The sequence below is a fragment of the Odontesthes bonariensis genome, chromosome 22 (genome assembly GCF_027942865.1).
Source record: "Odontesthes bonariensis isolate fOdoBon6 chromosome 22, fOdoBon6.hap1, whole genome shotgun sequence".
NCBI classification, from domain to species: Eukaryota; Metazoa; Chordata; class Actinopteri; order Atheriniformes; family Atherinopsidae; genus Odontesthes; species Odontesthes bonariensis.
Window position 1 is genome coordinate 28111535 of NC_134527.1, and position 12061 is coordinate 28123595.

General features: G+C 42.3%; 1 protein-coding gene across 1 annotated transcript; it reads left to right on the top strand.

The window, feature by feature from the left end:
- Window positions 1-674: 674 nt before the first annotated feature.
- Window positions 675-2928, top strand: nkx6.1 (NK6 homeobox 1). Its single transcript, XM_075455780.1, has 3 exons — window positions 675-1423; window positions 1654-1826; window positions 2250-2928. The coding sequence occupies exons 1-3, from the start codon at window positions 862-864 to the stop codon at window positions 2493-2495; spliced, it is 981 nt and encodes a 326-aa protein (XP_075311895.1). The 5' UTR covers window positions 675-861; the 3' UTR covers window positions 2496-2928.
- Window positions 2929-12061: the final 9133 nt, after the last annotated feature.

The following is a 12061-nucleotide window of genomic DNA, read 5'->3' on the forward strand; positions in this document are numbered from 1 at the left end:
CAGTGATAATTAAATGTGATGTTTTTCATGTTTTATAGGTTTGAGTAAAGTAAAAGTAAAAGTGTGAAACACGCAGTGGCTCTGAGGCTCAAAACATTTTGTTCAGAGTGTTTCAGCTCAGAAATCTCAACTCCACCTGAAGATGTAAAGCTTTAATGTTTGTGACACGCTGAGCTGCAGATAATCTGGATCCAAAACGAGGGCCCTGTGAAGGCCCCCCGTGAGAGGCCACCAATGCGGTGCTTTCAGAGAGAAAAGAAACAACTTCTTCTTTTATTGTTGAGTTGAGGATTTTGGATCATAAAATCCTGTTTTCTTCTTGAACATGTAAACATTCTGCTGCACTTTATGTGTTTTGGACTTCATCGTCGTCACGTGCTTTTCTGCTGACCTTTACATTCACTCTCATCTCCTCCTTCCCTCTCTGATGGCGGATCATCAAATGCAAGCCGAGCCACGGAGCCAATCAGAAGCTCCGCCTGAAGCTGGACAGCCCACGTCACGGTCGGGTCACCCAATCCAAACACAGATCCCCCCAACCCTCGGCTCTATGTATCCTCCTCTGAAAGTTTGGACTTGCGGCTGACAGACAGCCGGAGCAGATGATCAGTTTTTATGAACTCACGCGGCTCTGCGCACCGCGCCGGACGTGATCAGGACCTGGACCTGGACCCGGACTGTCTGTGGAAGCTCAACTTTTCGCTGTTTTCCTGGAACATTTGGGGATTTTTCTGCAGACTGACTGAGATGGGCTTTGAGTTTGAGTGCAGAGAGGAGCGGCTGTTGCTTTAGTTTGAGTCTGGACCCGAACCCCCCGCAGAAACCCACCCCAGTCCTCCCGGGTCCCCCAGAGAAGTGGTAATGTTAGCGGTGGGTCAGATGGACGGGTCCCGACAGAGCGCCTTCCTCCTCAGCACCCCCCCTCTGGCAGCTCTGCACAGCATGACCGAGATGAAGACCCCTCTGTACCCGGCCTACCCGCTTTCCTCCACCGGCCCCAACTCCTCCACCTCCCCGGCCACCACATCTCCCAACCCAGGCGGCATGGCCGTGTCCTCCCCGGGGATCAAGTGCTCCACGGGGATGTCTTCGGGGCTGGGCTCCCCGCAGCAGTGCTCCTCGGCCACCCCTCATGGAATTAACGACATCCTTAACCGGCCCTCCATCTGCTCCGTGGGCACCACAGCAGCCGTGGCCGCCGCCGCCGCCTCCTCCTCGGCGGGGATTCTGTCAGGACTGCCCCGGTTCAGCAGCCTCAGCCCCCCGCCGCCCCCCGGACTTTACTTCAGCCCCAGCGCCGCGGCTGTGGCCGTGGCCAGGTACCCGAAGCCGCTGGCAGACCTGCCGGGTAGGACGCCGATCTTCTGGCCGGGAGTCATGCAGAGTCCGCACTGGAGGGACGCCAGATTTGCGTGTTCACCCCGTAAGTGTGCGCGCGTCTCTGGAGAAAAAAAGAAAAGAAAAGAAAAAAATATTTCCTAATTAAAATTTCTTAAAATTTCCATTTTTTCCCAGAACGAAATAAAATGGATAGAATAAAATAAATATGTGTTGGACTTTTATTCAGAGGGGTTATCTAATCCCTCTAAAATGTTATATAATTTCAAATAAACTGGATTGAGTTTAAATGGTTCTGTTCGGTTTCTGTTGCAGATCACAACTCCGTGTTACTGGACAAAGACGGGAAAAGGAAGCACACACGACCCACGTTTTCTGGACAGCAGATTTTTGCACTGGAAAAGACTTTTGAACAAACTAAATATCTGGCGGGGCCGGAGAGAGCGCGGCTGGCCTACTCCCTGGGCATGACAGAGAGCCAAGTGAAGGTAACGCCCGGCCCGGAGACCCGGAGATGCTCGAGCCTTTCATTCCATAAAATAATCTAATCTCAATGATAGTTTTCCCCGTTCTGGGGGAAAATCTGATCATTAATAGGCCTACATGATTATAATAATATTTGCAGGTGTATTTTTTTTAATACATTTTCACTTAGGCCTACTTTTCTTGTCTGGAATTTAGTTTTGTGTGTCAGCCTAAATTAAATCGTGTGATTTGGACTGAAATTGAATTGAGGCCCCTCCATCACTCAGTCTGAGCTAAAGATTATCCCGCCCGGGTATATAAGAGCCTGCGGCACCTTTTCAGCCTGAAAAATATAAATCTGCATCATCACATGTCAGGAAACAAACACCTGAACCGGCTGTGTGTGTGTGTGTGTGTGCGTGTGTGTGTGTGTGTGTGGGTGTCAGGTGTGGTTTCAGAACAGAAGGACCAAGTGGAGGAAGAAGCACGCGGCGGAGATGGCCTCCGCCAAGAAGAAGCAGGACTCGGAGACGGAGCGGCTGAAGGGGACGTCGGACAACGAGGACGAAGACGACGACTACAACAAACCTCTGGACCCGAACTCGGACGATGAGAAGATCACACAGCTGCTGAAGAAACACAAACCGGGCTCCGCGCTGCTCGTGCACACGTCGGAGAACGACAGCTCCTAACTGTGCGGCTTTTCTTTCTCTGAACTCTGGAGCACCTGCAGCTTCACTTTGTGGGGTTTTTTTTGCGCGGCGCTGGAGGACTCAGAGCCGGTGAGAGGACGGCACTGTTGCTGTAAATAGAAGCCGATGAGAGGACGGGACTTTTCCTGTAAATAAAAGCCGGTGAGAAGACGGGACTGTTCCTGTAAATAGAAGCGTGAGTTGTATGAACAGAACAGAATAATTTATGTGTAGTTTTTTGTACAGCAGCGCTGCTCAGATCAGACACACTTTATCTTTTCTTTAAAAATCAGCGCTTCCTCTGCGGGTCCATGAACGCCTCCTGGTTCACCAAATGAGGACGGGGCCATGAACGCAGCAGCACCTGTACAGACACACACACTTTTATTTATCTGTGTGGAGCAGGTTCATGTAATGCACTTTTATTTAATAAAACTCCCATGTTGGCTTCCTGTTTCCGCCGCAGATTTAATCCGCAGATTTTTAACCTCCTGCTTTTCTATCATAATTATTATTTCTCTCATTGCTGGAATAATAAATTCTTATAAATTATTTGGGGATAATGGAGCGGAAAAAGTTACATTTACAGGCTCTTGTTCTGCTTCACTTTGATCTGCTTATAAAAGCTGAATCTTTGAGCCTAAAAGCAGAAACATGAGCGGAAAAACGCGTTGAGGGACGGGACGCGGAACCGCGCGTTACCGCGGGCTGTGTGGAGCCTCAGCGGGCGGCAGGTTGTTCCCTGCCGGCCTCCGTCTCCGGCGCGATTTTACCCAGAATTATTCCGTCATACTTTATCTTTTACCTTTTCCTAAAATATCTAAAATAATGATAAAACCGTCTCCTCTAAGAGAAGTTGGAACTCGTTACATCGACTCTCCGCTGTGATAAATTCTGGATTTGAACATTTAATTCAAACGAAGCTGATTTAAATATTAAATATTTGCAGATTTTATTTCGTTCAGAATATACAAATATTTTAGACATTTACTGGGAGCAGCTCTCCCTGCTGATGACGATAAAAACACGTGCTTTAGCATTACCGATGATTCTAACAAATAAATATCTGAGTTCAAACAGTCACAATTATATTTTATTAAACTAATATTTGATTATTAACAGACTTTAATTACCCGCAGAAACATTCTCATTTTCTCTCATTAAGAAAATCTGTTTTTCACCTTTAGGAGGTTAAACTAAGTTAATGTACTGTTCAGACATCAGTGAAACAAGCAGATCAAACCGGATTGAAATATGACCAGGACTGAAATATGTTGTCAGATTAAAAATAAATCAGATTTATTAGAAATAAAAAAAAAACAAAATCAAAACCTGTAAATAGATTAAACAATATGAAATAAATAATAGATAGTTTTATATAAAACAGATTAAAAAACAGGTTCTGAGTGCATGATGATGAAGATTCTTCTTCTTCTTTTTGACTCAGTAGTTTCAAACGTTTTTTTTCCTGGTGTGGAAAAGCTTGTTTTTTTTTTTTTTTCATCAGAGCAGAATTTTCTCCTTTATAATCACAGATCTGGGGAGTTTCGGGGCTGTTCTTCGTCTCTGATCCTCGGCCTCCTGTTCCTCCCACTCAGGCTGGGAGGCTGCTCTCTGATCAGACCTTCAGGGAAAGCGGCTGCATGTTGCAGAACTAACTCCTCAGAGTTTAATCTGAGTCTCAGATCTAAACCTTCATCAGTTTCACATGAACACAGAAACTTTCTGGTCACAATAATCCGTCTCTGATGCAGAAACAGATCAGAAACACCATGTTTTGACTTTATTATTTTGAAAACCCTTTTAAAAGGAAAAATCAACATCGAGATTTGATTATTTGCTTTTATTTGCTTTTTAATTCTTTAACTAAATTCCTCCAAATTGATTTTGTGCCAGCTGACTGACTCTGATGCATCCAGCTGGAAGAAGCTGTTTTTTTTGGTTTCTGCAGAAATAATGAGAGTCACATCTGTCATGAGGGCCACAGGGGCCCGACAGCACGTTTCAGCCCAGGGGCCCCTCAGGAGGTTCACCCAGTCGTGACCACAGAGCCGAGAGGCCAACCCGCTCAGGGTCTTCATGGTTTATCTGATGATCCTTCATCGGGTCCTGCCCCTCATGTCGGGAACCGTCTATCTCCTGAAACACAATTAAATTTCAGAGCTCGGGATGAAACACTTTGTCTGTGCATTCATGAATGAAGAGAAACGATTCTGTTTTCTGACTTTGGCTCCGTTGGTGGCATGAAGAAGTTTTAGAAACCAGATGATTCGCTGTTTTCTGGGGCCTCAGATCTGCTTTCCTCTAACATTTGGATCTTTGACACAAACACAGGTTGCTCCATGTTTCACAGAGCAGAAAACCAAGATGTCCCCTCAGACTCACAGCAGGCCTTCTTCTTTTTCTTTTCTTCTTCTTCTGAAACGTTGCGAAGCTTCTCAACAAAACACACGGGACGATGAGCTTTGACTTTCACAGCTCAGCTCCTCTGTACTGCAGAGTAACTTTGTACTATTTGGAAACCCTCACCGTTCACAGCTTTTCTCAGACTGCTGCAGGCTCAGTTAACGTGTCATTTCTCAGTTTAACCAGTTGTTAAACACACAAACGTTCCAACGCGTTACACGATGAAAAGATATTTTTTTTAGAATAAGCCGGATGTCATTTGTCACCTTCTGTTTGATTTTTTTTTGGATTCTCTGGGAAATGACGACCTTCTCATCACTGCTGTTCTAATGCTACTTACGTGCTAACACAACAGTGATAATTATGCACAAACATGTGAAAGAGTCACACCTGAGCTCTGTAAATAGTTGGTGACGGTAGGAAAACTGTAGCTTTAATAAATCCCAGCCAAAAACTGAAGCTTCAGATCATATTTGTGCTTTAGTTAGAACAACTGAACCTGATTAACAAACATTCACCTGCTTCTCAGCAGGTTGTTCTGCTCATCTGAAAGTTATCTCGCCATGTTTTTACACCTCTAGCCTTCATGCTCCTGAATCAAAATTATCCCCTGACCGCATTAACATGTAAAATTGTTTAATAATGTTGCAGCTTATTGAAGTGAATGTGGACTTTCGATAATTAACGAATGTTTAGTTGATAAAAACTTAAAGTGAGTAATTGATGTGAGGTTTTTATGTTCAGCATCTGAGAACTTTTACTTCCCTGTGGTGACTGACTGAGTGCAGCGCAGGAACAGACCTCCATGTTGAACCTCAGAGGTTCTGCTGTTTCAAGCCGAACGTCTTCAGAATATTAAAATCATCACAGAGGAGGCATCAGTGCAGCTGTGGTTCCAAACCTGAACACAGGACCTCTCACAGGTGAGGAAAGTTCATTTTCACTGCAACAACTAATCAGTGAGTAAGTGGACAGAAATGAAATGTGCAGGAGAGAGTGTTCCCTCTGTGTTTGCAGCTTTCAGCTTCTCAGATGTGAAAGTTTTGTATCTAAGACAATGAACCAAATAAATGTGAGTTTTGAACAATTGGAATCAGAGTTTCTGCAGCAGAACAATGAACAATGAGTTCACTGTGCTCATTTACAGAGGACGATGGATTTACTTTTACTGTCTCACTGTCTTTAATAGGACAGTTTAAGTCCAAGAAATATTTACCTTTGAATAGATTATTGATATTTATTATAATTATTTGTTAGAACAGCATTCTTGATCCAGGCCCTTGTATCTCCAGGGAAACAGTGATATACTGAAACTTGGTCAAATATAAATATAAATACAGAATATAAGGCAGAAACAGAGTTTGTACAATTTTAAGGAGCTTTAAAGTGAATATTTGGTCCAAGCATCTTCATTCTCCAACACAGCCTGAACCCTCTCAGACGAGCTTTGTGTCCTTTCTTTAAGGAGTCTTCAGGAATAGTTCTCCAGGCTTCTTGAAGGACATCCCAAAGCTCTTCTTTGGATGTGGGCTGCCTTTTGTTCCGTTCTCTGCCAACATGATCCCACACTGCTTCAGTAATGTTGAGCTCCGGGCTCTGGGGAGGATTCATCCCTCCATCAGACCTGCTGCCACTGATTTTCAGCCCACTTCTTGTGTCCTTTGGCACAGCTCAGCCTTTTCTCCCTGTTTCCCTTCCTTAAGAACAGCTTCTTGACAGCCACCCTTCCATGGAGCCCATTTCTGATGAGGCTTGGGCCAACAGCAGATGGATCAGCTGAAGGTCCAGATGCATCTCTCAGCTCCTGTGTCAGGTCTTTGCTGGATTTTTTCCTCTTTCTTAAGGACATCACTTTCAGATCCTGTTCATCTGCTGGAGATAGTTCTTTAGGCCTGACACTTCTTCTTTTGTCCTCCACTTGTCCAGTTTCCTCAAATGTTTTAAGGACACACTGCACACCATGCTGAGATATGTCAAGTTTTCAGCTAACAGCTCTTTGGGAATCACCTTGTTGCTGCAGAAATCCTGTTTTCTGTCTGTCAGACTGTGTTATCTTTGCTGTTTTTCATAGATGAAACTAAAGAAATGGGAACAAAAGATGTGTCTTTGTGACAGGCTGCTAGCAACAAAGTGCCTAAAGATCCAATTTAAAACGGCTTCTTTGCTAAGTTGTCTGTTATGGTGTGGACACAACACTGGTTCATCCCTTGAGTTAGGAGCCTTTTTTTTGCTTGAGTGATTCATAGGTCAGAGTTAAGTGGAAAAACACATTCCTCTAAAAATGGTCAGGTTCAGGACTGGACTGAAAATGAGTGAAAAAGCAGAAAATATCCAAAGAAAAACTCTGAAAGACCTTCAGAAAGCCTGAAGAACTATTGCTCAAGACCACTTTAAAAGATAATAAAAAAGTCATAAAGAAATGAGGGCTGGATCAGGACTCTGGAACATGGCTGTATTTGGCAGAAATAAGCATCCCAGTATTCAGAGATTAAATTGAGAAATCAAATCATACAACGTGACGCTGGATAAACAGCAGAAAATGAATAGAAGTGTTTTGCTTACATCTATTTCCCACAACAGGCAAGAAAAGATATTTAAGACTTTTGAACATGAAATATCAAACATCTTTCAACGCCTTTTTTTATCTAAGGATTTTCAGAAGGTGCCGTTTTTTTATTTGACCATTTAACACCAGACGTTTCAGACTGATTTGTTCACAATTTTCCGATGATTTACAGACAAAAAACAAATCCCGTCTCGTGTGATTTTGATGTGGTTATTTTTAGACAGTTTAATGCTCTTTTGTATGTTTGAACCACATGAATCTCACAGATGAACTTTATAGATTTGGTTGAATAATTGAAAATAAAAAATAAGCGCTGCTGTTTTAATGGGAGTTTAAGATAGGATCAGAGTGTATTGATCCAGGAGAGAATTTACAGGCTGCACAGCAGTAAATAAACTAATCAGACTGAGCTGCACCTTCAGCTGACATCAAAGAGATGAAGACATGAATCCATCAATAATTATAATCCCATAATATGAGAGGCCTTCATCTGAAAATGGACAACCTGCATAATGAGGAGTTTCAGGCTGACGTTCTGATGCTGTGACGGTGATCCACTGTGGGTTCCCTCTTTTAAACACAATCACATCAAACATGTTTGTCTTGTTCCTTCTGAGTGTGAAGGAAAACGGCTTAAATCCAAATCAGAGACAACATGAAGGCACAAGAAATATGAGCTGATTTTTAAGATATGACTCTGCAGCAGCAGGAGTTTAAATGTGCACCTTCCAGAGCGTCACAACCTGTAAAGTCTTAGCCTCAAACCCAAAGCTAAGCAGGTCATTTTGGTGCCGTCGCCTCCCTCATGTCTCATAACGAGTTATCTCATCGTTCCCCAGTTAAAACTTACCGCAAAGCCTTGAGATGGCTTGTTATTCGTGTCCCACATCAGGCGGAATGTGTCAAACGTTTTGTGGTTACGATACAATTTGTCAGATCTGTCACTGACATCTCATTATGATGTCCAGTAATTCTACAGAGGGCCCATCCATCACAGAGCTGCAAAATCCTGAAAAGACAACTGTCTTTTTTAAATGAACACTGCACATTCCAGCATAAACTGAATAAGCCAGTTTTAGAGGTTTATTTCTTCAGAAACAGACGGTTTTAGTTACATTTAGGAATTTAAATGATACAATTACAAATGAAGGTAATTAACAATGAATTCTTAGAACACAATAAGTTCATTTATGCAAAACATGCAGAGATGATATGACATGGATCATTCATTTATTGATTATTGTCAGTGGTTTGTATTGTGTCTGGTACTTTAGAAGATTCAGAAATGATGCCTGATAGAGTTCTTAACGTATGTTTATGCTTTATTCACTTTCAATTGTAAATGAAAGCTAGTCATCTCTATTAATGTTGTATTGGTTAGCTGCTTTCAGATAAATATGTTGAATTAAAGTATTTTGGTCACTTTATAAACAGACCGACTCTAATCTGTCTCACTGGTATCTTTGACTGTTGTTGGAATTGTGGGAAGGCGAATGGACCCGCTCTTATGTTTTACTCTGAGGTTGTAATGGAAATCAAACTGACTCTGTGGAGGATCTGTAGCAAAACTTTGCAACCGACCCATCGTGTGGTTTATGGTTAGCCAACAGTTTGTTCAGTCCAGCAGTCTGAGTGTTGATGTTATCACATCTTTAACATTAAAAGTATATTCAAATTTACATCTGTTAATCTTTAAACCCCCAATAATTTGATTACGTTTTCCACACGTTGCACGTGAGTGACACAGATACTTTGACAGAGAACAGGTTGAACCTCTATGAGTGAGCTTTCTCACCTGTCTCTATTTTGTTAATTTTGAACATGTTAATAGGAATATAATAATTGAATTACACTGTATCGAACATACCGCTGGGATAGGCTCCAGCCCCCCCGCGACCCGACCGACGGATAAGCGGGTATAGAAAATGGATGGATGGATGGATGTATCGAACATAAGGAAAATTATCATTGTATTAAATAACATAACGTGTTCAAAATTGAGTAAGAAGAAGCATAAGCTTATCAAATCCCACCCCTAACTAAGGAGCTTCATTTTATTTTTCTTCCTGTTGATGTTCTAAACTTCTATATTTACATTTATTCTTACATACACTCATATACCCATACATAGAAACATACAAAGACACATAGATACAAACACACATTGATGCAAGGGATATGTAAAGAATCCAGAATTAGTTTTCCAGTAGTTCATATTCCAGCATGATGTTTAAAGCTGCAGTCTGCAGGATTTGTTGTTGTCATACGTAAAGTCCTACTTTTTGGCATTTTAAGAGTTTACATGATCTATCAGAACGCTTGAAGTTGAAAACGGTGACCTCCGTAGTCGCAAAATGCAAGAAATGCTTATTTTTTAACCGAAAACTAAAAAGTTATTCAACTTCCTGTCCCGCCCCATCAAAACACATGAGAACTCGTGCACGTAGACGTGCACGCCAGATGGGCTTACACGACTCCTCATTCATCAACTCACCTGTCATTTGCGATCATGGAAGACACAGTAAGTAGACTAGCCCGTAATAAAGTTCAATAGTCTAGATAAATAAGCGTGGGGACGAGCCTACCTTGTATTGCGCGTGCACAATCGGTGATTGACAGGCAGCAGAGCCCAGCTCGTAACCTGATTGGTTACCTTTTACCGGTCCGGTCTGCAATTTTGTAAACAAACCTGCTGGCTTTGGAGGGACCTAGCGGGACATATAGGGGACCTAGAGAACTCATTTTTTCTGTATTGTATTGGGGTATTTAATGTACTACTTTCAGAATCCCCGGACAGTTCCAGGCATTATGCTTGAAAAAGAGTTGCAGACTGCAGCTTTAAGTGTTTGCTCTCTAATGTTAAATTTCAAGATTTGGGCTTGAAGTTTTTTTTTTTTAAGTTATCAGCTGTAACAATAATCTATAATAACTCACAACTCCTCCTGTAATGGGAGAACTTTACATGACCTTTTGAATGCCCCACCTCAGAGTCAGAAACAAGCCTTTATCTGCAGTAAAAAGCTCATATTAATGCCATCACATGACTATCTGACAGTATTAGTAGCTGGTTTTAGATGATGGTACAGGAAATAATGCCTGCATAGAGCAACAATTGTGTGCACCAACACAGTTTTGATTTAAGTTAATGAAAAACGATCAGCTGACTGGGCTAAATTCCTGCTGTTTTACAGTCACTTCCACAGATGTTCCTCTTTTTGTGTTGCTCAGACTCATCAGCAGAGATCCTGTCGTGATGTTCGACGGCGTCAGCGCTCTGCGGATCCAGGTGGAGGTAACCAGCTCCCTGTTGACTCCAGGTGGGGGGAACATTGGCTTTATGTGTTCCAGGTGTAGTGAGCATGGCCCCGGCCTCCAGGGACCCGCTGCAGCATCTGTTCACTCGCTCCCTCTGCCAGGCTTCTGACTACACCCCCTGATGTATTCCAGAAGTATTTGGACAGTTACTTCTCAGTCTGTGTTTTTCAGCACATTCAGTGAGAAATAAAATCAGGTGTTTCATACTTCCAGGTGGCAGTTTTATTAGGGGGATATTACTTCTCTTTTCACACGTGATGCACTGATGTAATGTTGTTGGTAAGGGTCGAGTGATTCAGATGCAGTAAACTAACCTGATTTAACAGAGAGAAAAACATCCAAACCAAAGCATTTCTTTTTAGAGATTCTTCACGTGTTTCCAAGCACCCGTTTTCAGTGCTGAAAGAAACATTCACATCTTTCACTGAAGTAAAAGAACAAATAACTCACGGTAAATATATTCGGTGCGCAGAAATTTAACTTAAAAAAACAATGAATGATAAAACTGGTGTGCAGTTGGTGAGAGGCTGAGGTAGCTTGTGGCTGTAAAAAGATGGTTGTTGTGGTGTGAGGAGCAGATCTGTATAGGGAGTATAGGGAATTACTCACTGAGTCTGGTCCTTTATTTATTTATTTATTTATTTATTTTTTCGTTAGCACAAGTTTCTTGTGTTTACCTTGAATAGGGATGGCTCAGGTAATCTTGAAACATCCCATAGTTAAGCTGCTATAGGCCTAGACTGCTGGGGGGCCTGTCACACCTTTCCTCACTTTACTCTCTTTGTGTATATGTGAATATGTGATACTATTGTGGTCATTAACATGTGTTTCCCTGTTCCAACAGATATCCTTTGAATGGTGTTACAGTGCCGCCGCAGCCGCGCCCCCCCCCCCCCCCTTTCTGTCTTCTCAAACCCCAGCTGGTCGAGGCGGATGGCCACCCTTCCTGAGTCTGGTTCTGCCAGAGGTTTCTTCCTGTTAAAAGGGAGTCGTTTCTCTCCACAGTCGCCTCAGGCACGCTCAGGCCGGGAGATTGGACCGAAAAACAAAAAGTTTTCAGTGCAATCTGTTGGTTTTCTTAGCTAGGAAATAGTTTTTGAATTGGCTCTATATGAACGAATTGGATTATTTTATGAATTATGATTATTATTAATTAATTGAATTCCAATTGGCTTGAATTGGACTTACTATCTAAGTGCCTTGAGATGACATTTGTTGTATTTGGTGCTATATAAATAAAAATGAATTGAATTGAATAAAAAAAAAGGTATCATGAAAA